This window comes from Zygosaccharomyces rouxii, assembly GCF_000026365.1.
Source record: "Zygosaccharomyces rouxii strain CBS732 chromosome A complete sequence".
Classification (NCBI taxonomy): Eukaryota; Fungi; Ascomycota; class Saccharomycetes; order Saccharomycetales; family Saccharomycetaceae; genus Zygosaccharomyces; species Zygosaccharomyces rouxii.
Window position 1 is genome coordinate 851906 of NC_012990.1, and position 26266 is coordinate 878171.

General features: G+C 38.3%; 16 protein-coding genes and 1 non-coding gene across 17 annotated transcripts; 10 read left to right on the plus strand and 7 right to left on the minus strand.

Annotated features, from left to right (window-relative positions):
• Positions 1 to 390: 390 nt before the first annotated feature.
• Positions 391 to 2217, plus strand: AVT3 (Avt3p; the record flags this gene model as incomplete). Its single annotated transcript, XM_002494781.1, has 1 exon — positions 391 to 2217. One exon carries the CDS (start codon positions 391 to 393, stop codon positions 2215 to 2217), a length of 1827 nt encoding a protein of 608 aa, XP_002494826.1.
• A 287-nt stretch (positions 2218 to 2504) lies between these two features.
• On the plus strand, positions 2505 to 3911 carry RPT1 (proteasome regulatory particle base subunit RPT1; the record flags this gene model as incomplete). Its single annotated transcript, XM_002494782.1, has 1 exon — positions 2505 to 3911. One exon carries the CDS (start codon positions 2505 to 2507, stop codon positions 3909 to 3911), a length of 1407 nt encoding a protein of 468 aa, XP_002494827.1.
• Positions 3912 to 3994: 83 nt separating this feature from the next.
• Positions 3995 to 4624, minus strand: RPC25 (DNA-directed RNA polymerase III subunit RPC25; the record flags this gene model as incomplete). Its single annotated transcript, XM_002494783.1, has 1 exon — positions 3995 to 4624. One exon carries the CDS (start codon positions 4622 to 4624, stop codon positions 3995 to 3997), a length of 630 nt encoding a protein of 209 aa, XP_002494828.1.
• Positions 4625 to 4819: 195 nt separating this feature from the next.
• Positions 4820 to 6196, plus strand: LTV1 (ribosome biogenesis protein LTV1; the record flags this gene model as incomplete). The annotated part of the gene is made up of 1 exon (XM_002494784.1): positions 4820 to 6196. One exon carries the CDS (start codon positions 4820 to 4822, stop codon positions 6194 to 6196), a length of 1377 nt encoding a protein of 458 aa, XP_002494829.1.
• A 194-nt stretch (positions 6197 to 6390) lies between these two features.
• On the plus strand, positions 6391 to 7041 carry MRP8 (Mrp8p; the record flags this gene model as incomplete). The annotated part of the gene is made up of 1 exon (XM_002494785.1): positions 6391 to 7041. One exon carries the CDS (start codon positions 6391 to 6393, stop codon positions 7039 to 7041), a length of 651 nt encoding a protein of 216 aa, XP_002494830.1.
• An 88-nt stretch (positions 7042 to 7129) lies between these two features.
• On the minus strand, positions 7130 to 9100 carry NOP9 (RNA-binding RNA processing protein NOP9; the record flags this gene model as incomplete). Its single annotated transcript, XM_002494786.1, has 1 exon — positions 7130 to 9100. One exon carries the CDS (start codon positions 9098 to 9100, stop codon positions 7130 to 7132), a length of 1971 nt encoding a protein of 656 aa, XP_002494831.1.
• Positions 9101 to 9328: 228 nt separating this feature from the next.
• On the minus strand, positions 9329 to 11044 carry CCT8 (chaperonin-containing T-complex subunit CCT8; the record flags this gene model as incomplete). The annotated part of the gene is made up of 1 exon (XM_002494787.1): positions 9329 to 11044. One exon carries the CDS (start codon positions 11042 to 11044, stop codon positions 9329 to 9331), a length of 1716 nt encoding a protein of 571 aa, XP_002494832.1.
• Positions 11045 to 11369: 325 nt separating this feature from the next.
• ZYRO0A10692r lies at positions 11370 to 11442 on the plus strand. The gene has a single exon. It is a non-coding gene; the product is annotated as a tRNA-Met (tRNA).
• A 571-nt stretch (positions 11443 to 12013) lies between these two features.
• Positions 12014 to 14518, plus strand: VPS53 (Vps53p; the record flags this gene model as incomplete). Its single annotated transcript, XM_002494788.1, has 1 exon — positions 12014 to 14518. The coding sequence occupies one exon, from the start codon at positions 12014 to 12016 to the stop codon at positions 14516 to 14518; it is 2505 nt and encodes an 834-aa protein (XP_002494833.1).
• A 43-nt stretch (positions 14519 to 14561) lies between these two features.
• MAD2 (spindle checkpoint protein MAD2) lies at positions 14562 to 15161 on the minus strand (the record flags this gene model as incomplete). The annotated part of the gene is made up of 1 exon (XM_002494789.1): positions 14562 to 15161. One exon carries the CDS (start codon positions 15159 to 15161, stop codon positions 14562 to 14564), a length of 600 nt encoding a protein of 199 aa, XP_002494834.1.
• Positions 15162 to 15300: 139 nt separating this feature from the next.
• BET4 (Rab geranylgeranyltransferase BET4) lies at positions 15301 to 16352 on the plus strand (the record flags this gene model as incomplete). The annotated part of the gene is made up of 2 exons (XM_002494790.1): positions 15301 to 15303; positions 15375 to 16352. 2 exons carry the CDS (start codon positions 15301 to 15303, stop codon positions 16350 to 16352), a joined length of 981 nt encoding a protein of 326 aa, XP_002494835.1.
• A 17-nt stretch (positions 16353 to 16369) lies between these two features.
• CTK2 (Ctk2p) lies at positions 16370 to 17356 on the minus strand (the record flags this gene model as incomplete). Its single annotated transcript, XM_002494791.1, has 1 exon — positions 16370 to 17356. One exon carries the CDS (start codon positions 17354 to 17356, stop codon positions 16370 to 16372), a length of 987 nt encoding a protein of 328 aa, XP_002494836.1.
• Positions 17357 to 17559: 203 nt separating this feature from the next.
• HCA4 (RNA-dependent ATPase HCA4) lies at positions 17560 to 19875 on the minus strand (the record flags this gene model as incomplete). The annotated part of the gene is made up of 1 exon (XM_002494792.1): positions 17560 to 19875. One exon carries the CDS (start codon positions 19873 to 19875, stop codon positions 17560 to 17562), a length of 2316 nt encoding a protein of 771 aa, XP_002494837.1.
• Positions 19876 to 20021: 146 nt separating this feature from the next.
• On the plus strand, positions 20022 to 20534 carry PML1 (Pml1p; the record flags this gene model as incomplete). The annotated part of the gene is made up of 1 exon (XM_002494793.1): positions 20022 to 20534. One exon carries the CDS (start codon positions 20022 to 20024, stop codon positions 20532 to 20534), a length of 513 nt encoding a protein of 170 aa, XP_002494838.1.
• A 50-nt stretch (positions 20535 to 20584) lies between these two features.
• Positions 20585 to 22606, minus strand: KAR2 (Hsp70 family ATPase KAR2; the record flags this gene model as incomplete). Its single annotated transcript, XM_002494794.1, has 1 exon — positions 20585 to 22606. The coding sequence occupies one exon, from the start codon at positions 22604 to 22606 to the stop codon at positions 20585 to 20587; it is 2022 nt and encodes a 673-aa protein (XP_002494839.1).
• A 967-nt stretch (positions 22607 to 23573) lies between these two features.
• ZYRO0A10868g (uncharacterized protein) lies at positions 23574 to 25139 on the plus strand (the record flags this gene model as incomplete). The annotated part of the gene is made up of 1 exon (XM_002494795.1): positions 23574 to 25139. One exon carries the CDS (start codon positions 23574 to 23576, stop codon positions 25137 to 25139), a length of 1566 nt encoding a protein of 521 aa, XP_002494840.1.
• A 378-nt stretch (positions 25140 to 25517) lies between these two features.
• Positions 25518 to 26264, plus strand: TAD2 (tRNA(adenine34) deaminase; the record flags this gene model as incomplete). The annotated part of the gene is made up of 1 exon (XM_002494796.1): positions 25518 to 26264. One exon carries the CDS (start codon positions 25518 to 25520, stop codon positions 26262 to 26264), a length of 747 nt encoding a protein of 248 aa, XP_002494841.1.
• Positions 26265 to 26266: the final 2 nt, after the last annotated feature.

Sequence of the window (26266 nt, forward strand, 5' to 3'; positions counted from 1 at the left end):
ACCGTCCGGAGTGACTCGTAACCGTCTAGAAACTTCTAGAAGAAAAAAATCTTAAGGAGGTTGGCGGCTAAAAGGATCTTACGTGTTTGTAAAAATATTAGCCGCCGAATATCTTATACACGTGACTAATGTGCTATATGAAAACGTATAGGCGGCTAATTGGAGTAAAGGATATTTCTATAGATTAGCCGCCGAGTATCTATTTCACGTGATTCTGTGATTAGTACGTGAGAAGTGATATACGATTTCAATTTGGAACAAACAGCAGTAAGGAAAAACAGCTGGTTGTATAGAGATGAATAAAGGATACGGAGTTTAAATATCCTGTAACTGAAGCACGGGCGTATTGTTTAAGATTTTCAAGGTTTTCTCTCCCTGTGTTCCTGTGCAATGGATACTTCAAGTACAAGTCCTTCCGTCTCGAAGGGGAAACCCAATGACAAAGATCATAGTCTCGTCGATATCCACAATCCTGATCCACAAGTAGTTGATATCGTCAATAGACATTTGGTGCATAGTCCAAATAATTTACAATTACAAGGGGCAGATGTTACAAGAGATCTTTACAAGTGGTCTACCGATCAACAGCAGCTGCCGTTGGAGACGGCAACGGGGACCGTTCCAACATCACCTAGAGACGATATTCATAGTCCTATTCCGTTATCACAAAGAAGAAGATCTATAAGTTTCTCTGGTATGTCAATTCAATCGTCTTCTCCGAATAACTATCTTTCGGCCGATGTCCCAGGTACGACAATGACCCATGAAGAAATTCGGGCACCTGGTGGATTTAGGAGATCATTCATCTTAAGGCAGCATGAGAGAAAATACGGTGCTACTGCACCACCACCAAATTTTTTCACACGCAATTTCATTGAGTTTCTTACGTTATATGGTCATTTTGCGGGTCAAGATCTAGGAGAAGATGAAGACGAAGACGAATACGAAGACGGGCGAGGCCATGAAGATGAAGAATCAGTTCTGTTAGAACGTGTTCCAACAAGAGATAGTAAAAAGCAACAACGTAAGGCTACTACTTTCAAGGCCATTTTACTTTTATTGAAATCCTTTGTGGGGACAGGTGTACTTTTCTTACCAAGAGCATTTCATAATGGTGGTTGGGCATTTAGTACTGGATGCCTATTATTCTGCGCGATAGCATCATCGCTGGCTTTTGTGCTTTTGATTAAAACAAAGGATAAGGTTGGTGTAAGTGGGTATGGTGATTTGGGTAAGGCTCTTTATGGACCTAAAGTTGAATTCTCGATTCTTTTCTCTATTGCGCTTTCACAACTAGGATTTTCTGCTGCTTATACAGTTTTTACAGCTACGAATTTAAAAGTATTTTTTGAAAATGCTTTCAATTTCCCTGCGGATTCCGTTCCTCTGAGTGCTTATATCATTTTACAAGCACTAATTTTCATTCCCCTGTCGTTGACAAGAAACATTACCAAACTAAGTGGTACGGCTCTAATAGCAGACCTGTTCATCCTTTTGGGTTTACTATACGTCTATTACTATCCTGCACTCTATATCGCTAAACATGGTATCGCTACAGATTCTGTGCTTTTCTTCAATCGTTCAGATTGGTCACTTTTCATTGGTACCGCAATCTTCACTTTTGAAGGTATTGGACTTCTAATCCCCATTCAAGAAAGTATGAAGAAACCGGAACATTTTTATCCTTCGCTTGGGTTTGTCATGTCTATTGTAACTTTCATTTTCGTCTCTAGTGGATTGTTGTGTTATCTTGCATTTGGTGCTAAAGTGGAAACAGTGGTATTATTAAATTTCCCTCAAGATAGTATTGCTACAATATCAGTACAACTGATCTACTCATTAGCAATACTTTTGTCTACACCTTTACAACTTTTCCCGGCAATTCGTATTTTTGAGACTTGGACTTTCCCTTCAAATGCATCTGGTAAGCACAATCATCGTGTCAAATGGTTGAAAAACTATTTCCGCACAGGTGTGGTTATTTTCACGGCACTCTTAGCTTGGGTTGGAGCTAACGATTTGGACAAATTTGTTTCCCTTGTCGGGTCCTTTGCATGCATTCCCCTAATCTACATTTATCCACCACTTCTACATCTAAAATCATCTGATACACAGACATCCAAATTCATAATACTGGGTGACTTGCTCATTTTTTTCTTCGGTGTAGGAGTTATGGCGTACACTTCATACCAGAACATCGTACTGTGGGGCAATTAACATCTGAACTCATTATGTTTTTAGGGTAATAATGACTTTCTAAGGTAAACTTTGACCTTCAAAACTCGTTGGTATGGTCAAAATATTTATAAAAATTTTCTTTGGGCGGTTAAAATTCAAAATATAATATAGATTTCATAATACATCTCTTTAATCATCACCTCGTATAGAGTGATTATCACAACCTTTAAATAATAAGGAAGGGTTTGCCACCCACTAAGAGTTAATCACTACAACTGCAAATACAGCTTTATAGAACCACTTCATATAGCACTATAACGATTGAAATGCCACCAAGAGAGGATTGGGAGAAGTATAAGGCACCTATTGAAGGTACAGGAGATGAGAACGCCGAGGACACTAAAGGTAGTCCACTTTCTGAAGGTGATATCCAAGTGTTAAAGACTTATGGTGCAGCACCCTATGCAACAAAGTTAAAGGAGACTGAGAAGGATTTGAAAGATATCGAGCAACGTATTAAAGAGAAATCTGGTATTAAAGAGAGTGATACAGGTTTGGCACCATCACATCTTTGGGATATTATGGGGGATCGTCAAAGGTTAAGTGAAGAACATCCATTACAAGTGGCACGTTGTACCAAAATTATCAAGAGTACTAGTGATTCAAATGAAAATGGTGAAGGTCTTGATGGTGCTGCAGGTCCAGGTGCCACATCTGAAAATCGTGACGCGGATGATGCAGAGGAAGATGAAGATGCCAAATATGTGATTAATTTAAAGCAAATTGCCAAATTTGTGGTAGGATTAGGTGAACGTGTTTCACCAACAGATATTGAAGAAGGTATGCGTGTGGGTGTGGACAGGTCCAAATACCACATTGAATTGCCATTACCACCAAGAATTGATCCTTCAGTGACGATGATGACTGTGGAAGAAAAGCCAGATGTTACTTATAGTGATGTTGGTGGTAGTAAAGATCAAATTGAAAAATTAAGAGAAGTTGTGGAACTACCACTTTTATCACCAGAAAGATTCGCTAAATTGGGGATTGATCCACCAAAGGGTATCTTACTTTATGGACCTCCAGGTACTGGTAAAACTTTATGTGCCCGTGCCGTCGCTAATAGAACGGATGCAACATTTATTAGAGTTATCGGATCTGAATTGGTTCAAAAATACGTAGGTGAAGGTGCTCGTATGGTTAGAGAATTATTTGAAATGGCACGTTCTAAAAAGGCATGTATTGTATTTTTCGATGAAATTGATGCAATTGGTGGTGCTCGTTTTGATGACGGTGCAGGTGGTGATAACGAAGTTCAAAGAACAATGTTAGAATTGATTACACAATTAGATGGGTTTGATCCTCGTGGTAACATCAAAGTGATGTTTGCAACAAATAGACCAAATACTTTGGATCCTGCATTATTAAGACCTGGTAGAATTGATCGTAAAGTTGAGTTCTCCCTACCAGATTTAGAAGGCCGTGCTAATGTTTTCCGTATCCATTCTAAGTCGATGAGTGTAGAACGTGGTATCAGATGGGAATTGATTTCGAGATTATGTCCAAATTCTACGGGTGCAGAATTAAGATCCGTTTGTACAGAAGCAGGTATGTTTGCCATTAGAGCCAGAAGGAAAGTGGCAACTGAAAAGGATTTCTTACAAGCAGTAGAAAAAGTCATTAACGGTTACAAGAAATTCAGTTCTACTTCCCGCTACATGCAATACAACTAGAGAAAACTGTATAGTACATAATAATAAAATAAGAAAAATATCTTGATGAATGCAATACAATGCAATCCGTTTTTTTTATCAATTCATTCCCACCAACTAACAACACCCATCCCGTCGGTTTGACAGCTACCTAATAGTGCATAGGCAGGGCTCTTAGTCTCGTTATATGCAACACCAGCTTCTTCTGCCTGTTGTCGTTCTTGCTCCTCATGTTCCCTCTCTTTGGGACTCTTTGGTTTAACATCCACGAATACCTCTTGTTCCACTCTGAATCTTATCTTTTCATTAACGTCAAAATACAGTTGATTGCTTTCATCCATGGGCCATATCCAAGCGTTTTCATCAGGACTGTAAGAACAGCCTTCAAATAGCATATTTTGTGGTATAAAAATATCGTTGAAAAGTCCTAATAGTGATACTTTAATACCTTCAGCTGTACATTTCGAGATCCATCCTGTGATTACTTCACCAACAAACGGTTTGAACACAAGCGCTCTAAAGGTAACATTGATGTACGAGGCACCATCGCCTGGTCTCAGTTGCCCTTCATCCACCTCTAAAATATCATAAACGGTAATGCAGAGCCCTATGTGTGGGATCACTTTGTTTGCATATGCATTGTTCAGTTCATGAGTTATAGATGAAATGGTATCCCTGTGGAATTGATCTGGAGGGATCCTTACTAATTCACTGATTTTAGACAATGTGAACATGGAATCGAACACCAGAACCAGCTGCTGATAGTAGAATCCAATCGGTGATGGGCTCTTTATCGTGTTATTTTCTTGTGTATGCCTCTAATGTTGAAAAAAATTTCAGCGATGAGATGTGATGAGATGAGATGAGATGAGCTACAAACAAGTACCAGGAGACAAAGAGGCATAAAAGAGGTTCTGTAGCTGCTTATCATGTCGAAAAGATTCAATAAAAAGAATTCCCAGAAGTACGTTGTGGTACATAGACCCCATGACGATCCAGAGTACTACGATAACGATGCATCTGAGCATGTTTTGGTACCAGCGTCAAATCCTAACACTGCAAAGACTGCTGAAAGACCACCACCATTAGTTGAAGATCCGGTGCAAACTGCTGGAAAGAAGGAGAACGAGCACGTTGGTGAAGCCATGTTGTATGGTATCAACTTTGACGATTCGAAATACGACTATACACAGCATTTAAAGCCCATAGGAACCGATCCAGAGAACTCACTATATATACCGGCCAAGAAACCTGTCGATAAGACTAAATCTAAGAAATCTATCGACGATCTTTTTGTGGAGCCTAAATATCAGAATGCTGATCCCAGTAAGAATGAGCCCTTGTTTGCTAGAGGTGTAGCTAAACCAGAGTATTTGGAACGTCAACAAAATGTTGCCGATGAGCTAACGGGATTCAGACCTGATATGAATCCTGCACTTAGAGAAGCACTAGAAGCATTAGAAGATGAAGCTTATGTGGTTAATAAGGATAGAGAATTGAGGAAAGCGCAAGAAAATACCGATGAAAACGATGAAGATGATATCTTTCAACAATTGCTTGAAGGTGGACAGGCAGCAGACGATGAAGAATTTGAAGACAACTTGGACGAATGGGATATAGACAATTTAGATGAGTATGAGGATGAACACTATCAAAAAGAGATGGAAGAATTAGATAATGTGGAAAACTTAGAGGATTTAAAGAATATAGATTATCAAGCAGATGTGCAAAGGTTTAAAAAGGAGAAGAAGAGAGATATATTTGAAGATGAAGTATCTTCAACAGGACCTCAAAGTGTGGAACCTGAAGATGAAGTAGAAGAAGAAGAAGAAGAAGAAGAAATTGATGGCCTCGGTGAATTGCCAAGTATTAAACAAACAAAGGGCAAGAAGCGTAAGGATCGTCAAAAGATGGGTACAAAGTCTGATTTAACTGGTTTTTCTATGACTTCGAGTGCCATTGCACGTACTGAAACCATGACCATACTTGATGACAAGTATGATAACGTCATCTCAGGTTACGAAAACTATCAAGACGAGCAAGAAGACTTGGAAGAAAAACAAAGTAAACCATTCGATATGTCACAAGAGAGGTCTGACTTTGAATCCATGCTAGATGACTTCCTTGACAACTATGAATTGGGCAAAGGTGGTCGTGAATTCCACAAGAAGGATGAAGAAGAGCAAAATATGAAGAACGCCGCCGACGAAGTGAGTAAGGGTAAGCTCTCACAGCGTAGAAACAAGGAGCGTAAAGCAAAGAGTACAAAGGGGATTACGAACAGTTTAAGTAGTTTACATATATAGCCGCCCAGGTCCAATACACGTGACTGGGTACCCACGTGAATATCACGTGCTTTTGTTTACCTCGATCTCTTCCCCTTTATTTATTTTGCCATTTGTATAAGAATCCACAAAGCACCTAAGTGTAACTTATCGTTGCGAATATCTATTATTGCTAATAGCCAAAGCAGGGAGATTAGTTGTTCATATAGTTCGATATGAGTAGTGAATTGAATCAAATTAAACAGCAAGTAGCTGATTTGCAAAGATTGGTTAAAAAGCAAAGTCTAATCATTTCAAAGACCGGTCAAAATGTACTCGAGATGCAAGTCTCGAAACAGAGATCAGATGTAAATGCAATCGGATCTAAGTCTTCTGAATCTAAACACGGGATTCCTCAATTAGAAGCTAATGACGTAGTAACTAACGAGGATTTAGTTCAACTTGTGGGAGAACTACAAGGCCAATTGGATACTATCGAGGAAAGAAACGTTAGAAGATTAGTCAATTGCGTCAAGTCTCAACCAGATGACATCTTAGCTCCATTGCCCAACGCAGATGGTGAGATTCCAAAAGGTGGATCTGAAGGTGTTTTCCCAACGACTCTAAATGATTTTGAAAAGATCGATGACGTGGCTTTGTTTAAATTAGCTAAATTCTATGAACTATTGCCACCAAGTCTAAAAGAACAAGAGAAATTCGAAGATTTTATGGAAGGTAAAGTGGAAGAGTTTCATATTAGTGAAATGCCAGACGAAGAAGTGCAAAAGGAACTGAAAAATTACTCATCGGGTCAATTGGAAGATACTTTCAACGAATTGGCCAGATATTTGGGTTTAAGGGCAAGAAGAGGAACTGCCACTTGGTAAGAGGTAATTGTAATTGGATTTTAATTATTAGTATTTCTTCGAGTTTTTGTATTTCTATAATACAATTTTTCTATAACCACCTATCTAATCATTTGACACCTTTGCGCTTGGAGGGAGGTAAATCGGTGTGCTTGGGACGCTTTAATGGGTTCTTTGGCTGTAATGGTTGAGCGTTGGGGAAAATTGCAACATCTTGCTCCTTGACAATTCTTCTCCAGTCCATAGGTTTCCTTACATACTGATCCAAGTGCCAATTTCTCCAAACACGTTTACCGTAACTACTGTTTTTGACTTTATCAGATTCTTTCAATAGGCTATTGGCAATACGCTCCTTGTATAACGTCAATTTAGCCGTAAATTCCCATAGTTTATCCACAATGTGAGATCCGTATGCATTACAAGACATGTTAACCACATCTTTGCACAAAACGTTGAGAAGTAATTTCCTCTTGATGGCATCTACAATTGTAGGTTTGAGTACATGTTCCACGACATGAGAAAACACACCATGGTAAGCCATTTGTAAGAATCTTTCCTCTGGCAATTTTAACATACTTTCGATGGTAACATCAACAAACTTGGAATCGTAACCAATCAATTGTTCCAAAAACAAAGAACGTCTTCTCTCTTCAGCAGTTGGCCAGTCGTCTCTCGTGTTACCTAAAGTTGAGGAGCTTAACAATAGACAACTTTCTAAAATGTTTCTGTTTTCATTTTGTTCAGGATAGTATTTCACCAACAGTTGATTTATCACTTCGTCTCTCAAATAGTTATCTTCTTTGATACTTGCTTCAATGATAGATGTACCAAAATCAATATTGGAGTTCAGCAACATACTCAACTGTGGTACTAATTCTTCCAGGATTTCTTTCACCTCTTTATCCTTTAAATGTCTTAGAAGAGCTTGGACGACGAATGCACCAGTAGTGTCTCTTTGGGCCAATTTGGTTATCTTTGGTTTCATGTAAAGATTGTATAACCTTTCCACAAATTTGGTCCTGGCAAAGCTGATGACGTTCTCCAAGAAATGAGAACCCACCGGGTCTGATAGTAAATATTCCAAAAAGGCTTCTTCCTTGGCATCGGTCTCATCGGTGGTATTAAAAACGAGTCTCCAGAAAGATCTTTCCCTGTCGAATATACCTTCCACTTGAATGATCAACTGTATGACGGGGGAAGCCACTGGATCCACGCATAATTCTCTGAATTTAGTCACATATGTGGGGCTGATGTCAGAACGTGATGCAGCGCCATTGGTAAACCCAGCATATAGGTTTTTCAAAAAGTCTTTCAATTCTAGTTTGAAAGATTCAGGAGTTTGGTGGACTCTATCGAAATCGTCATTATCCTTGATATCGATCATCTTTCTTGCAATCTTGGACTTCTTTGATCTCAAAGTCGAGTTATTCTGAGTAGTTTTTGGTAGATTTTTGGACGCAAGAATTAATATTAGCAGTCTGAGTACGTGAGAGGCATATCTGTGGTTAATCATCGCCTTTAGATGTGGTTTAACTTCGTTTAACATGTAAAGATAGACATTTTCCATAGTGATAAAGGATTCCTCATCGGTTTCACCATCAAAGCTTGGGGTTAATAGTTCCTTTTCTACCAATGCTGCACCTCTTACCAGTAGAGTCTCTAAGACGTGAGATGCGTATTTATGACATGATAAATTGTAAAAGACACCGTTGAAAGCCTTGAAGATAGATTTTAGCTGTTGATCATCGCAATCTAGAATTAGTCTTTCCATCAATTTGGAACAAATTTGCGAAATGACTAATTTGAGCTCTTTGCCTCTGGTCTCTTCAATTACATTGGTAACGAACTGTTTCTTCTCTTCAGCATTATCAAATGCATCCATGGATAGAGTGGCTTCTGCATGCTTAAAGTATTCAAGTTCTTCTCTATCTAGCACACCAAAAAACATTTGAGGATCGGAGTCTGTACCATTGGATCCATCAAAATTATCTTGTTCATCTGGCACATCGAATTCTTTGGCCGGTTTAAACTGATCTTTCTCTTGTTGCTTAAGCAACTTTCTCCCTCTAGGTTTACCCATGTTAGTTTGAAATTTTGTAAGGAAATAGCCAAGATGCAGTTAAAGACTCTTGGAGCTTGAAGGAATCTAATGGTTTGTAGACTTCTATTCTTGAGCTCATCTCATCTCATCTCATCTCATCTCATCGCTCCTGATAGAAAAATTTCACATCACACGTGACATGGGATTACGGAATACTACTGTATGTTAAAATATAATATTTATAATATGCTAACACAAATCACTATATTAGTCGTCTTGATCCCAATTACCTGGTCTCTTTGCCTGTGGAGGTGCTGGACCACCTGCTCTTTTAGCCATGATAATTTGGTCCACTGAGAGCACAGTTGTGGCAGCTTCTGTGGCGACATTAATGGCGAATTTCTTAGGAGCCAACAAATCGTAGACACTATCTTCTCTGATATCTGTTAAACCATCGGAAGTGTCCTTCAAAATGTCAACACCTTTGAAAAGACATTCCTTTCTGGCGGCTTCCTCATCCTTTTCACCAGAGACCACGGTATGTGCAGCATAAAGATTGGGCAAAACTTCGTTGACTTCTAATCCTGCCGTATCCGCTAGAGTACGTGGGACCACTTCGAAAGCTAGTGCGAATTGCTTAATGGCAAGTTGTAGAAGACCTGGTGTTCTTTCACCGTATTTTGTAATCCTAGAAACTAATTCAATTTCTGTAGCACCCGCACCTGGTAGTAGTTTCCCACCGTTTGGAGTCATTAGACCCTTAATGGCTGCAACACCGTCATTGATGGCTCTTTCAATATCATCCAAATTGTTTTGTGTAGCGCCTCGTAAGATAATGGTAGAAGTACGTGTAGCCTCTTCTGATTCTTGTTTAAAGACGGTAACTCTGTCACCACCAATTTCCATTGTTTTGACAGTTTCCACAACACCAATTTCCTCAGGAGTTGGTGCACCTAACCTTGGTAATGGAGTAGCACCGCATACTCTGCATATTCTTCTCAGTTCAAACTTACTTGGGACTTTGAGAACTAGAATGTTGTATCTGTTCAAATAGTGTAGTGCCAATTCACCAACACCTGCACCTGCTACCACACACGTCACACCCATATCGGCAATCTCCTTCATCATTGCATCAATTTGCTTCTCTTCACCCTTAGAGAAATCTAGCATTTCTTGAGCGTTATGTAAAAGCACAGTACCCTTTGTCTCTGTATTGGCAATGTCTATTGGACAAGTAAAGACAGCAACCTTGTGTTTACCGCCTTCAGGTAATGATTTAATGTGACCTTCAGGTTCACGGTTGAAAACCATACCTTTAATCACAGTAGAATTGACAAGAGAACCACCCATAATTTTAACGACTCTAATAGAATCCACATTGAAATATGGTATGGTACCTTGGGAAGATTGGGGTAAAACGTGAGATACGGCTTCAGCAACTAATTGACTTAATAGATCCTCAGATCCATATTTTTTAGATGCAATGACAGGTTTAATCACTTTAATCAATTCTTGTGGATTACTCTTATCGATAACATCTCCCACGACTAATTTATCCAATTCTTCCAATGTAAAATTTTTAGCCATATTAAAACCTTGAATAATTTCCACAGCTGAAAGACCTAATGCAATTAACTTCTCAGAAACTATAAGCAGTTCACCTGCAAGAACCATCACTAGATTAGTATTATCTCCCATATCCATCTTCTGTTGTTCTGTCGCCATTACAAGAACTTTAACAGCAGGATGAATAATATCTAACTCTCTTAGCATGGTAGCAGCATCATTGGTAACTATAATTTTACCCAAATGGTTGACAATAATCTTATTTCTACCACATGGACCCATAGAAGTTAAACACATCTGATGGATTTCACGAATGGCAGCAATAGATTTGTTGATCTGACCATCGGAATTGGAGTAACTGTTGTAACCCTGTTTGAAAAGGCCACTATTAAGATTTTGTGGTAATTTGAGAGACATAGTTAATCGATACCTGTGTACTCTTGGATGTCTCTCTACACTGGCGATGAGTTGTCAATGGGTTATACTATGGTTTATTAGTTCAATTCAAGATTTTTCAACTTTTTTTTTCATCATAGCGAAGTTAAAAAAAAGTTTGCCACCATAATAAAGAAAACGTAATTTAATGATCAAGAACGAATTGGAAAGCCTGAGAGGGATGATACCAGTGGCAATTGATTATCAGTATCAGTATTAACTAGCGTTGCACTGCGTGATTGTCTGTCACATGGTCTTTTTTGTCATTGTATACTCCTCCCAGATAATGTGTTATTAACCTTCGTATGCTTCACTAGCTCAGTCGGAAGAGCGTCAGTCTCATAATCTGAAGGTCGAGAGTTCGAACCTCCCGTGGAGCATATTTTTTGTTGAATAGCCCAATAAATATTGGGAACGAAATAATGAGTAAAACTTCAAGAGTTGAAGCCAACATTCTGGCGTTTAAAGACTATCACTCAAATTATAATAGTAATTTTATTTTGGATAAGTCTATTTTCTTGTCTACTTTATGATTGAAATTGCATATCTTGTTCTTTCTCATATACACTCGGCCTTTCCTCATCCACGTACTCTAGAGAACTGCCCCTGGTTCCAGGTTACCTGTAGAATCGATTTAACTGCATTGTATGTTCTCTTCCCTCCTCTATTATCAATTTATTCCCATTGTCCTCCATTCGAATCCCGTCAGTAGCATCTTGTCTCTTTTTTTCAGTTCAACATATTTTTTTCTTAATTAAGGCGGTAAACTTCAATATGACTGATAGAAAGAAAACAACTTAATCATACTCCGATAATTGTCAGCTCAATAGCACATGAAGCCTCCATCGGGGTTCTAATTGTTTCTAATTGAGGTGGATTGCATTTGTAGCGAAGTGTCTTTTCGCAATTGTTTATTAATTAGATTTTACGAAGCTCAAAGTCAGAATTCAAATGATATCTAATTCTGTTGATTATAACCCGTTTGAGGACATTACTACTATTTTATCAGCTAAGGAATCCCTTAATGATATTGATCGATTGATATGTGCCACTAGGCGTTACAAATTACAACTGGCGGATGAGATAAAAGAAAGTGAAGGACAAGAAGAAAGTGACAAGGTAGGGAGAAGTTCAGATGAACGTCGATTCGACTTTGGTAAGGTCTTCCGAGAAATTGAAGAGACTAAGAATTTTGCATCTGGTACCCAATCTACGATTTCGCAACTTACAGAGGGGATCTCACATTTAGATAATGCCAAACGTAATTTAACTCAGTGCATGACGTTATTTCAAAATCTTCAGATTTTGACTGATAGTTATTTCCACTGTAAAGAATTGATTGGCAGGAGTGCATATAAAGAAATGGCTTCATCATATAAGATGATGTGTTCTTTAGCAGAAAATACTTTCAAACCTTATAAGTCTGTTGATGAAATAAACAAATTACTGGCGTCCATTTCACGTTTGAGGGCTGATACTTTTGAAAAAATTAAACATAGTTATTCTAGGGTACTGAGTGGGAAAGTTGCAGAAAGTGAAGCCATTGAAGCTGAACTTAGAGAAGGTGCCTGTGATATTTTAGATTCGGATTCAAGCGGTAAAGCTCAAATTATTGATACTTGTTTGAAAAAACTGTTGAATGAAATTGGTGAAATATTTAGGGTTGACGACGAAGCAGGCTCTCTGGAGAATCTTTCTAGAAGGTACATCTTCTTCAAGAAAGTTCTTAACAATTTTAATTCAAAATTTGCACGTTATTTTTTGGCAGAATGGGAAATGCCGCTAAGATTAACTTCAACTTTCTTCAAGATGACAGCCAAAGATTTAGAGATTCTCTTGAAAAAGGAGTTTCAAGGCAAAGATGCATCTATTGACCTTTTCATGGGGGCACTACAAGAAACATTAGATTTCGAGAAATACATCGATGTTAGGTTTTCCAATAAACTTCGTGAGACAAAATTATCTCAACATTTTGAATCATATTTGTCATTATGGGTTTCCCATCAGGATAAAATGATGAATGAAAAGTTTCTTTCCTACATGAGTGGTGGGGATCTAGGCTCGAATTTAGGCGATTCTTTAATCATACCATCAAGTGCTGATTTGTTTAGAACTTACCGTTCAGTTCTGACTCAGACCTTTGAATTAATTGAAAATAATTCAAACAATGGGATCTTAGTGTCATTAGCGAATTTTTTCACTAAATGGTTAATCGCATATTCCAATAAAATTTTACAACCGCTGATACTGCCTGACTCAGAAGAAATGCAAAATAAGGAAGAAACCATAAAATATACGGTGACTATGATTAATACTGCAGATTACTGCTCCGTAACTATTGGTCAATTGGAGGAGAAATTAGCAGAACTGAGTCCGGATCCTGTAAAGATTGAACAAAGTTTTGCTATGGTTAGAGATACTTATGATGGTCTTTCAGCAAAGGGTAATTCGATTCTTTTGAATCGTGTTCTCTCTGTGGATTTAGCATTCGTGGCAAGAGAATTTAATAATTTAGATTGGGCAAGAGTTGTTGTTGAAAATTACAGTAGGTACATGACGACTTTGAAAGAAATATTGTGTTTTGATCCGTCTCCTGGTAGAAAATCTACTTTACAGCTAATTCTTTCACAATTTAACAGAGACGTTTACAGTTGGAATTTTCTGGATAAGGTGATCGATCAAGTGACCCAGGAATTTAGCGGTTACATCATTCGACTCTTACAGCCTATGCCTCCATTCGCTACTTCTACAAGTACTAGAAAATTTGACCCTATAAAAGTTGTCAGCATTGGGGAACAACTTTTGCTAGACACAGAGTTGCTCAAAGAAATTCTCTATAGCTTACCTGGAAGTGTTTCTGATGAAGCCAACAGTGCTCAAACGACGGCATTCAAAAGAGTTAAGAAACACATAGACACAAATTTGTCTCAACTTTTACAATTTATCAAGATTTTAGTGGCGCCATTAAGTTCAGTGGATGATTATCATGAGGCATACCAGAAATTGACAGATTATAATACCAGTAGTGTAGTATGGGCATATTTGCTGTCACTGAAAGGTATCCCATGGGATTTTAACCTATGGAAACAACATTGGAGTGCCTTTGATATGGATCGTGATTCACATGGTAGTAATGATGGTAACAAAGATTTATTCATTTTTAAATGGAACACCAAATTACTTACTCAATTCGAATATAACCTATTAAGAATTCAAGATCCAACATGGTCTAAATTTGTGAAAGAAGAACTGGAAGTAAAACCTACTCCAAGAAATCCTTCCAAAATTCGAGTTCATACTAATCCAAGGGCATATCAATACCAAACACCCCCTTCGGACGGTCCAGAATCACATCAACAGCAACAGCAGCAATCACCTCAAGGTACTCCAACGTCACCTCTGGCGAATGTTAAAAATTTGATGACTAGTAATAGATTCTTCGACATAGGTGGCTGAATTAAACAAAATATAATTCAGCCTTACTTCTACATAATGCAAATTAATACCTGTAACTAACTTGAGCTCCGACTTGGTGATCATTGGTGCGAAATGATTTAAATTGAACGGTTTCACCGTTATTAATTGGCTTATTATCAGAATCACTCCATTCCAATGGGACTTTGGCATTAGCATCTGTGTACGCTAATACGTTAAAAGTATAGTTGCCCTCATTGTTAAGTTCCGGGAGAAATGTTACACTGGCGGTAATCTGCCTTATGAGAGATCTTATCTGGTTCTGAGTCTCATTATCATCGACCTCTTGAGGCAATTCCACTTGGTTCTGATCCAGTTTGCTGAATTGTACTACATCAAAAGACCATTCTTCCACTTTATCACCCTCATCTTTGTCAACAATGCATAAAACCAGTTTATTACATTTACCACCAACTAGCCATTTGTGTACCTGAGCCAGTATTCTTCTTATATATGCCTTTAGCTCTTCATCATGAGTTTTGAGTAAGGTTAATCCATATTTCCTTATCGTTGTGAAGTCCTCTTGTGGGTAGACACCTCTTTGATAAAGAATTGAATTGATACTATACTCGAAGAATTCAGTAATAGTTCTAGTAGATCCTCTCAATGAGATGGAATTTGACATGTACGCTTAATTCTTGTGGTTGTTATGGCTTTGATCAGTTTTATTCAAAGATGGATCAACTTTAAACGTCTTGTTCGAAAGATGTATACAAAGGAAACTACTGGCCGATAAAAGGAATCAAAGAAGGATTCTTTTCAAGATGGTATGTGGTGATTCCAGTTGGAATTTGGTGCTCTAGTGTTTGAATAATCTTACTAACTGTCAATTTCGTAGCATGGTGTTAAAAGGAAGCAATGGACCCAAGAACTGTTGAAGCAGAAGAAAGAACAGGATCGTAAGAGAATTACTCAGTATAGGGGGTTAGTGGATAAACTACTGGATTCTAGAGACTCTAAAACGTACAATATGGAAGTCTTCAAAGAAACAACCCAACTACTGAGGATAAATCCAGAGTACAATGCAGGATGGAACTATAGAAGGGATATTATAGAACACTTATCGCCTGAATTGAAACACGAGTTCTGGGAAGACGAATTGGCATTTAGTATGGCATTATTGAAAGATTATCCTAAGGTATATTGGATTTGGAATCACAGAAAATGGACTCTAGAAAACCATATAGATAAATCGGTTAAAATATGGCTAAGGGAATTAGCTATAGTCAGTAAATTATTACAGATGGATCCAAGAAATTTTCACGGTTGGCATTATAGGAGAATTCTTGTAGCTGAAATTGAAGGGAGGACTGGTCAAAGCAGAGATGGGGAAGAATTGCAATATGCAATTGATAATACTAATAAAAACATTTCTAATTATTCAGCTTGGCATCAAAAAGCAACACTAATCCCAAAAATGTTTGAGAAAGACGAGATTAAGGATAAGAAGAAATTTATACAAGATGAATTTACTTACATCACCAATGCTATTTATACAGATGCAGAGGACCAATCGGTTTGGTTTTACATTGAATGGTTTGTTAAAAACCATATAGTTATTGATGCATTAGGGCGTGATGAATTGATCCAAAAATTACAGGAATTGCAAGAGAACATCTTGGCTATTAATGAAGATGATTTACAATTTTCAGGCAAACAGAACAACTGGTGTTTGAAGGTCTTGATTGTACTTGAAGATGTTCAAAGAAATTTAAAAGTCCAATTTACACCACACTCTCACGAATATTTGGCACAACTAATTGAAGCAGATCCCATGAGAAAGAATAGATATTTACATCTATTACATAGGAAATGAGAAAGTTTCATATATCATCATACTCTACCACCAACGGTATTAGATGAATTAGTTTTGATTTCATCTTGAACTAGTTTAGGTGAAAGCACATATCTTCTTTCTCGTACTGAATAATCACGATGTGAAGTGAAATATGGATCCATTTCAATATCTTTTTCATTAAAATCGTGAAGACCAAATTCAGGGCCTGCATTTTTCTTTAATTCAATAAACTTTTCCAATCCAAAATAACTTATACCTGGGGGTATATTATTTTTGAGATCACATATATCAAATGAATTGATGTAGAAATTTAAAATGTCGAAATAGGCCTCGTTCAACGAGTATTTATCTGTTTCCAAATTACGTCTGGCTACCAATTGAAACCAATCTGATCCAGGTGTTAAAATTTGATAGGCAATCTTCAATACAGCTAATGCAATCGTATGTTGGGGAATCGTTAAAAGAGTGTCCAATTTTAAAACATCATATCCTATGACCCATGCCAGTAGACACACCTGATAGTCTAAATTAAAAGTTTTGCCAAACTTAACTACGCATTCATCAATGTGAAGAAAATTGTTTGTTCTGTAGTCAAATGAACAAGATTCTAATATTCGAAGTTCAATTTGGAATACACCTTTCTTAAAATTATCTAACATTTCAGAACTTGGTTTAGGCACATTTCTTAACCTCAACGAAACACTGCAGAGTTCATTTACTTTCTTAATAGTTTCCACTTGCTTACAACTTAATAGAAGACTGCTAGTAGCCACTGTATAGCATAATTCAGTCTCAAATCTGTTGAAGACGTGATATCTCTGGTAAAAATATATGGCGGTTTCTAACGTTCTACGTGGAAAATTCAATTGTAAACATATTTCACTCATAAACTTAATAACAGCTAATTTCTTCTGGTTATAAGTACGTCGATCGGTTATGGAGTCTCTTTGAAGCCTTGTGAGTTCTCTCTTAGTCAAGTACGGCCGGGAAAGAAGCAGCTGTGTGTCAAATTTAGTTGACATGGTTGATTAAACACTAATTTGGCAGTCCCAAAAATCAAAGAGGCTGCTATATGAACCGCTATTTTCAACCTTCATTAGTTGCTCATCTCATCTCATCTCATCGTCATCTTGGTGAAATATTTGACTACTATGTAAATTTGATCACGCGCTACGAGCTGGATGCTAAGATCTATAATGCTATTTATACTATCATATTTAGAATTCTATTGGTTGATCAATCTCGATGTCAAGGATTCCAAGTCTTCTAGTGTCTCTGGTTCTTCCACTTCCAACAGTCCGTCATCTTGTTTTTGTTCTCTGTGAGCGGCATGTTTCTTCCTTGGTGGTTCCTCGAAGTCCGATTCCTGTTCATCTTGTTCTTGTGATTCATTTTCTTCTTCTTTATCTTCACCTTCTGAATGCTCATCCATATCGTCGCTGAGGTTTCCTGTTCCCAGTAGTACTGTTGGTTCTTCATCTTCGCTGTAGTAGCTTTCATTTTCTTCCATTTCACGTCTTAGAGCCTCTAGTTGCTTTCTCTTCTTTTCTTGTCTTTTCTCCTTAGCCAATTGCTTATCCTCTACATCCTTTTGAGCCATGATTTCTGCCTCCTTAGTCAAAAATTCCTGCTTTTGACTCATTGCATCACCTTTTTCATGGAATTGTTCTTCGTCTTCTAATTCGTAAACTGGGTGTGCTTGGCCGTCCTCATCAAATACCATCTTCGATGCATTACCCTTTGACGCTAGAGAAGCCTTTTTAGATAATGCTTTCCTAACAGCTCTCTTAGATTGAGGTGCAATCAAGGGCGGCAGATCTTCTTCCTTTAATTGATGATCACCACGTTTCAATGATATGAAGTCACCATCATCTTCATCTGCCTGAGCTTGGGATTTAGTAATGTTCAGATAATGCTCACTTAAAACAGTTTGATTCTTACGTTCGAACATTTTGTCGAATTTTGTTCTAGCTTCCTTTGGTTTATCTTCGAATTCACCATTTTCATCGGCTTTATTCAATTTTAGTAGTTGTCTAGGAGCATTTTTCAAGTCTTTAGAACGTTCGATGGCACCCATTCCTCTGAGCTTAATTTTTGGTGCACCTGGTAATCCTAACGATTGGGCAAATTCTTCCGTCGGTAACTGATCAAATTTGAAAACTTCGTGATCCTTTTGAATGTAGATGGATCTAACGTATGATATGAATGCCTTTTGACCCAAATATTTCAATTCAGGATCCTTGAACAATAATGATTGTAATTGAGGTTTAATAGATTTTTTCTTTGATTGCTTAATATTTAGCATGTTGGGTTCGATCCTTCTACCCTTTAACCTTTGTAGGAATGGTTCATTTTCTTGCGGTGTTAACATGATCAAAGATTTACCTTGTTTACCGTATCTTGCAGATCTACCGACTCTATGGATGTAAGTATCGACATTTTCCGGACAATCCACTTGCACAACCCAATCAACTGCCGGGAAGTCAATACCTCTTGAAACCACATCTGTAGCGATTAGACACACTTGCTGAGCTCTGCTGAATTTGTCCAATGTTTCCGTACGTGCCCTTTGTTTCTGTCTACCGTGAAGGTGCATCAAAGATATACCAGGTTGTAATTTCCTAAAAGTTTCATAGACAAAATGTACTTGTTTGGAACTTGAAAAAAATACGATCATCTTACATTTCAAATGAGTTTTTATGAAACTGAAGAGCGTATCCAACTTATCTGCTAGTTCCACAACGATGTAGTGCTGTTGCAAAGTTTCTGGGGTTTCGGGTTGTGAACCGCTGACGTTAGCCGGTGTACCTACGGTCTTATAGTCCGTTAGTGATAATCTTGCCAAATCGTTCAATGATTGTGATTGTGTTGCAGAGAAAAGCAGGGTTTGTCTAATAGGCGGTAAATTACTTACAATAGCGTCCAAAGTCTTTTTAAACCCCATATCAAGACATCTATCAGCTTCATCAAGAACTAACATTTGTAAATTATCAATGTTAAGTCCCACAGACTGATCCAAATGCTGTAATAGTCTACCTGGTGTACCTATTAAAATGTTAATTTTGGAAATTCTTTCAGCTTCAAATTTGACGTCTTTACCACCAATAACTAGACCTGCAGAAAATGAACAATGGGTACCAATTTTAATCAATACTTCATAGATTTGCATAGCTAATTCTCTTGTTGGTGAAATAATCAACGCACCGACACCATCATATTCAGTCCATCTCTCACGATACAACTTTTCCAATACAGGTATTAAGAATGCTAGGGTCTTACCTGAACCTGTTTTGGCCGCACCTAGCACATCGTTTCCCTTCAAAGATACAGGTATGGAATCTCTTTGAATATCTGTCAATTTAACGTAGGAGGCATCTTTTAATCCTCGAAGAACTGCATTACTTAGTGGTAAATCCTGGAAATAAGTTGCTTTGGGGTTGTTAAACTCTTGCGTTTTAGTGTGAAGCTCTTCGATATACTGATCTTCCCTCTTACGTATTTGCTTACGCTGACTGGTCGTTAGATGCTGCTTTCTAGGCATTTTAAGACTTCTATAAGGCTCTATTCTGCTATACTTAGTGATCTATTAGCATGCGATGAGCTTGTTGAAATTTTTCACTTAAGTTTGGTGAAAAAATGAAAAAAAAAGAAAACATGCTGACATGAAATCGCTAAACAGAAAATCCGATGAAGAATACTGCGATACCTCAGAAGAGGTTCAGGCCCACTGTCTTGCCCGATTTTAGACCTTCAGGATTGTTAGAGCTGGAATCTAACAATAAAGAAGGTGTTTTGTTAAAACATGTAGAGCCTGCCGATGCATGTGAACCCAATACCTTCTACGCCAAGACTTCTATAGGACAGCGGCCTCTTTACAAATTGATGGTTTATCGAGATGATTCACTGGTACAAGAGTTTGAATTGATGGAAAAAAGTAGTTATATAGTCGGCAGAGCTTCTGGTGAAACCGTAGTAGCAGATATACCGATTGAAGAGGATACATGCTCCAAGCAGCATTGTGTAATTCAATTTCGTCAACAAAACGGTCAGTTGAAAGCGTATCTGATGGACTTAGAATCATCGAATAGTACTACGTTAAATGGAGATGAAATACCGTCATCCCATTATGTACAACTACGTCCTGGTGATATTATATCATCGTTGGATTCACAATACGACCTCGTTTTCATGAATAGCTAAAATAGGAACTACTACTTAACTTTAATTCTTATGTACAAATGCTAAAGAGCTTACAATTCGTCGTGTTCGAAGTAATCTCCGTCGTCATCTTCTTCGTCTTCTTCATCATCTGGTGATGCACCTTCACCAGCGCCACCGTAAAGCTTAGATGTAATTGGGTAAGCTGCCTTGGACAATGAGTTGAATTTCTCTTCGAAATCTTCAGCCATAGCAGAATCGAAATTATCTTCTAACCATTCTAGCACATCAGAAGCAGCATCTAATAGAGTTTCTCTATCTTTTTCTTCTAATTTTTCACCCAAATCACCATTAACTTGGTTTTTCAAAGAGTGTGCGTAGTTTTCTACCTTGTTTCTAGCTTCAATCTTCTTCTTAACAGCAGCATCTTCAGATGCGAATTTTTCGGCGTCCTCCACCATCTTTTCGATTTCATCTGGAGTCAATCTACCCTTATCGTTGGTGATGGTGATAGTTTCCATCTTACCAGTACCTTTATCAGTGGCAGAAACCTTTAGAATACCATTGGCATCTAGAGCAAATGTAACTTCAATTTGTGGAATACCTCTTGGAGCTGGTGGAATACCAGTCAATTCGAATTTACCCAACAAGTTGTTATCCTTTGCCATAGCTCTTTCACCTTCATAAACTTGAATCATAACAGTTGGTTGGTTGTCTACTGCAGTAGAGAAGATTTGAGATTTCTTTGTTGGAATAGCAGTGTTTCTCTTGATCAATGGAGTCATAACACCACCACTGGTTTCAATACCCAAGGTTAGGGCGTTAACATCCAATAACACAATGTCTTCAACACCTTCTTCACCAGAAAGAACACCTGCTTGCACTGCAGCACCAAAGGCGACAGCTTCATCTGGGTTAATACCCTTTGAAGTCTTCTTACCGTCAAAGAAAGATTCCAACAATTGTTGGACCTTAGGAATTCTAGTAGAACCACCAACAAGAACAATATCGTCGATATCCTTCTTGCCCAAACCGGCATCTTCCAAGACCTTTTCAACTGGTTTCAAAGTCTTCTTGAAAAGATCCAAGTTCAATTCTTCAAACTTAGCTCTAGTCAAAGTTTCACTCAAGTCAATACCATCAACAAATGAGTCAATTTCAATACGAGTGGACATTTGAGATGAAAGTGCACGCTTAGCCTTTTCAGCTTCTCTCTTTAACTTAGCCAATGCCTTATTGTTATCAGAAACATCAATACCGTGCTTCTTCTTGAATTGTTTGATCAATTGACGCACAATCTTGTAATCGAAATCTTCACCACCTAGATGGGTATCACCAGCGGTAGCTTGCACTTCGAAAACACCGTTTTCAATAGACAATAGGGAAACATCAAAAGTACCACCACCAAGATCATAAACGATGATTTGGTGTTCGTCACTCGATTTGTCCAAACCGTAAGCGATGGCGGCAGCTGTAGGTTCATTCACAATTCTCAAAACGTTCAAACCTGCAATAGTACCTGCATCCTTAGTGGCTTGTCTTTGAGCATCGTTGAAATATGCTGGGACCGTAACCACAGCATGTGTAACCTTCTTGCCCAAATAATCTTCGGCAATCTGCTTCATCTTACTTAGAACCATACCTGAAATTTCTTCCGGTGTGAAGACTCTTTCTTCTCCCTTAACGGTAACTCTAACACCAGGTTTACCCTTGTTGTCAACAATATCGTATGGCAAGTGTTTAACATCACGTTGAACAGATTTGTCACTGTAACGCAAACCGATCAAACGCTTGATATCAAACACTGTGTTCTTTGGATTAGCAGCTACTTGGTTTTTAGCAGCATCACCAATCAATCTTTCTTCATCTGTGAATGCAACGTAGGAAGGTGTAATACGATTACCTTGTTCATTAGCTAGAATTTCGGTCTTACCATTTTTCATAACAGCAACACATGAATAAGTCGTACCTAAATCGATACCAATGACGGTACCATAGCTCTCCTCTTCACCTCTAACTAAAACTGAGTTTGTACGTGGTCCAAGAGGCAAAACCACTAGGAAAAGCGTATACAGAATAACGGCTAATGGAGCCAGCCACCTGTTTGAAAGCATTGTAGAATACTTCTTCTTATGTTAAAACTTGGTAAACAAATGCACAGAAGGGAACAAATGTGTATTCTCAAAAGGTTATTTCCTTTTATATGTTTAATGGTTAATTGAACACTGTGGTTTCTTAAACGCGTGTTGGATAAAATAACACGTTGGCAGTCACCGAAAAGAAAGAAGCGCGTGGAATCCGGAAGAAAATGACAGCTAAGCATAATGGAAAGGATTATACAGGCACCGGAATGAAAGTAAGAATATTACTGAATAAGTAGTTGATACGTCGGCGGTAAGAGAATAGCGTGGTCTGATCGTACGGATTCTATCATTACCTCAGCTATTTTTTTAAAAAACAAAAAAATTGAAAGAATTCCTTAGATATGCGCAAATTGCCAATTCTTCTTGGCAAGATTTGTTTAATTTGCCGTATTAATCTCGAGTGATTGACGCTGATGTACGTATTACTATAGCGAATATCCCTATTTACTGAAGTTACGCTGGGGCGCCAGTTTGTGCTGTCGTTTTTGTTTGTTTTTTGTGGTGTCAGCGTAACCTGGCGCGGGTGAAAAATGATAAAGGAATGAAATACGTAATGGGTAACGCGGTCACTAGTATAGCTACTGCTGTTATAGATACAGATCGAAGAGAGTGATGCTTTGTAGTGATAAATTGCTGAGAACTCTGTTGTACAACGTACTTTCCCTTGCCTGTGTGTTTAAGTGTTTGAAACCCTAAGGTTTTCCTTAGAGCGTCAGAGCTCGTCCCAACAGGATAATAATAAAACATTTTTGCCGCGATTTCGTGGTAAAGAGTTTGTGTCAGTGAGTTGTTATAAATTAGGGTCTAGTAATTTTCACATTGTTTCAATTTTACAATCCTCACTGTTCGCACCAATAACTACCAAGCATCTCAAGTTCTAAATTTTTGACTTCATCACTAGCTAAGATTAATTTTATCTAATAATATTACAAACAATATGACAAGTAAAGGAACTGTTCTTATTTATTATGGTTTTCGTAGTGGTAAATCAGTCGCTGGTGATACTGGGATATCGTCTGAAGCTTGGACGTCGTATTATTATCATGACATTGGTAAATCATTTCGAGTAGCTGCCAAGAGTAAAAGGTTGAATTCAAAAGGTTTCGACCGTTTGCAGAGCAGTGATGGAGCAGGGTTAATAATCGATCTTTCTCCTTCTTTACAAAACGACAATGACAGTGCTACATGTCAGGAAGATTGTTTGGAATCAACTTTGGAACAAAATGAGTTTATTGCCTATAGTGCTGAAGCTGCAGCATTTGCCCAATTTGCCTCCATAGACGCAATTATTCTGGCCTCCAATGAATTGGCTAATGCTAACTGTCCCAAAGTCTCTCAAGTCGAGCATCATAAGGTCAGATTTTGGCGTAATAAAAGAAGTAGAAATGATGAAATGACTAACTCTTCGAAGGATTTGACAGAGAGACCTGCCAAGAGGCATCATTTTAGAAAGTGGTTGAACGAAGTTCGAGACGAAGTAGATTTGGGTTACATCTATGAAAACCGTAATAGAGCTTGTGCTGTTGCCGCTGAGGCGGCTCGCATGGCAACTATCCGTAATAATGCGAGAGCAGCAGCAAAGGTTGGTGCAACTGCAACTGCCCAAATGGGTACGGTTCGCTCTCGTTCCAGAAAGTCCATTCAAGCTGGTGCTTTAGCGACTGTAAAGGCTGTTCATTTGGGAACTGTCAGTTCTCATGCCAGAGAATGGATGGGAATTTGTGCATTGGAGGCCGCCAGTTCTGCCCAAACTAGGTTGTTTGAGCAACATGCTACCTCAGTCATGCATTCAAGGATTTCTACTTCTGATCAAGAACCATTTTCCAATAAAAATGTTGAAGGTGAGATTCATCACGGAGCTCAAGATACAGAGGAGTATGTCCAAAATATTTCACAAAGTACAGTAGTGGATCCTGAAGATCGAAATATCCACAACCACAACTCTCAGCCCCTACAAGACAGCAGCTCGGGAGAGGATATTAAAAAGGAGACAACTTCAAAAATCGCAGGAGTTTATGAACAATTTGAAGCTGCTTCACCAGCCTTCCCCAAATTAGAGTCGGGGCCATTAATCGAAGCATGCGGGACATATTCACCAATCGAATCACAAAGTGAGGCAAAATCAGAGGAGGAATTTTGGGACTGTATATCACCCAAGGAGTCTACCTCTACTGAATCATTTTTTATCGAATCCTTTGATAAACAACCAAGTAAGCTTGGTTCTGGTGAGCTAGCACAAGTGATTGAAGGTGGAGATTTCGAGAATAAACTTTCTTCCAAGTCAAACGTTCTGGGGTGGTTTAGTAAGACGGCAAATGACGACACCACCATCGCAGCAAAAACTCTCGAAGAGAATACTCAGGAATGCACCACGGCCGCTGAGACTAATGTCTGGAAAAGTCTTGGAAGACAACTAGGACTTTTCAAAAAGGAAGAAGCACTTAATTCAGATATGGAAGTGGTATCTCCCTTTGGCGATAACCAAATTGGTTACGCCTTTTAAACAAATAACAATTTTTTAAGCTCTTCTTGTATTAGTATGATCAAATTATTTTGGATTTTGGTTGATTTCTGGAAGTCTTCTCTTATTTCTTCTTACAACCGATCAAATACAATAGACCGTAGATCATTGTAGATCATTGTAGATCATTTTTGAATCACGTGATTCGAGTTGTGTTAAAAAGAATACGGGAAAGAAATACAGGCACCAAATGGTACTTTAAATCTATCCCTGCTCTTTCTAGCCGCTGATGGTATTCTCATTCTTCGAATAGCTTTACAGTCATCATTGGCCACGTAAGTGTGCGATCCGGTGAAAAATTATTCTTATCTCACTCCATCTCATCTCATGGAAATAATACACATATCTGATTAAATCTCCATGGCGCTTGCAAATGTTCATTTGCGGCACATGGAGACGGCTCTTCGTCTTGGAAGGTATGCCTTAGATCATGGTGAGACTCCAGTGGCTTGTATCTTCGTTCATATTCCTACAGATCAAATTGTAGCATTCGGAATGAATGACACTAACAGATCGCTAACCGGTGTAGCACATGCTGAATTCATGGGTATAGAACAAATAAGGGAATTCGTTAGTCCTGATGAACTCGTTCCCTTCTTTGGAGATATAGCACTCTACGTGACGGTGGAACCCTGCATAATGTGTGCTTCCGCTTTGAAGCAATTAGGTATTGGAAAAGTAATATTTGGCGCTGGAAACGATAGATTTGGTGGGAATGGTACGGTGCTAAGCATTAATCAAGATAGTTGTACTTTAGGAGGAAAGCATGAATCGATACCTGGCGTCTTGAGAAGAGAGGCTATCATGCTGTTAAGGTATTTTTATGTGAGATCTAATGAGAAAGCACCAAAGCCACGGACCAAAGGTGAAAGACTTTTGGATAAGGAAAATTTTCCACCAATGCAATGGCAAGACTATATAGATCGAGATTCATTTGCACAGGAATTTGGTGACGATAAAATTGCATGTTACGATGAAAAAACAGATTGGACCAAAGATGTGAAATGGGCATTGATTGAACAGCGTCAGGATGGAATATTGGAGGAGCTAAAGCAGCATCATTACCAATTTGGGCTTTGGCTTAAGCACAAAAAGGTTAGGCGGTAGCC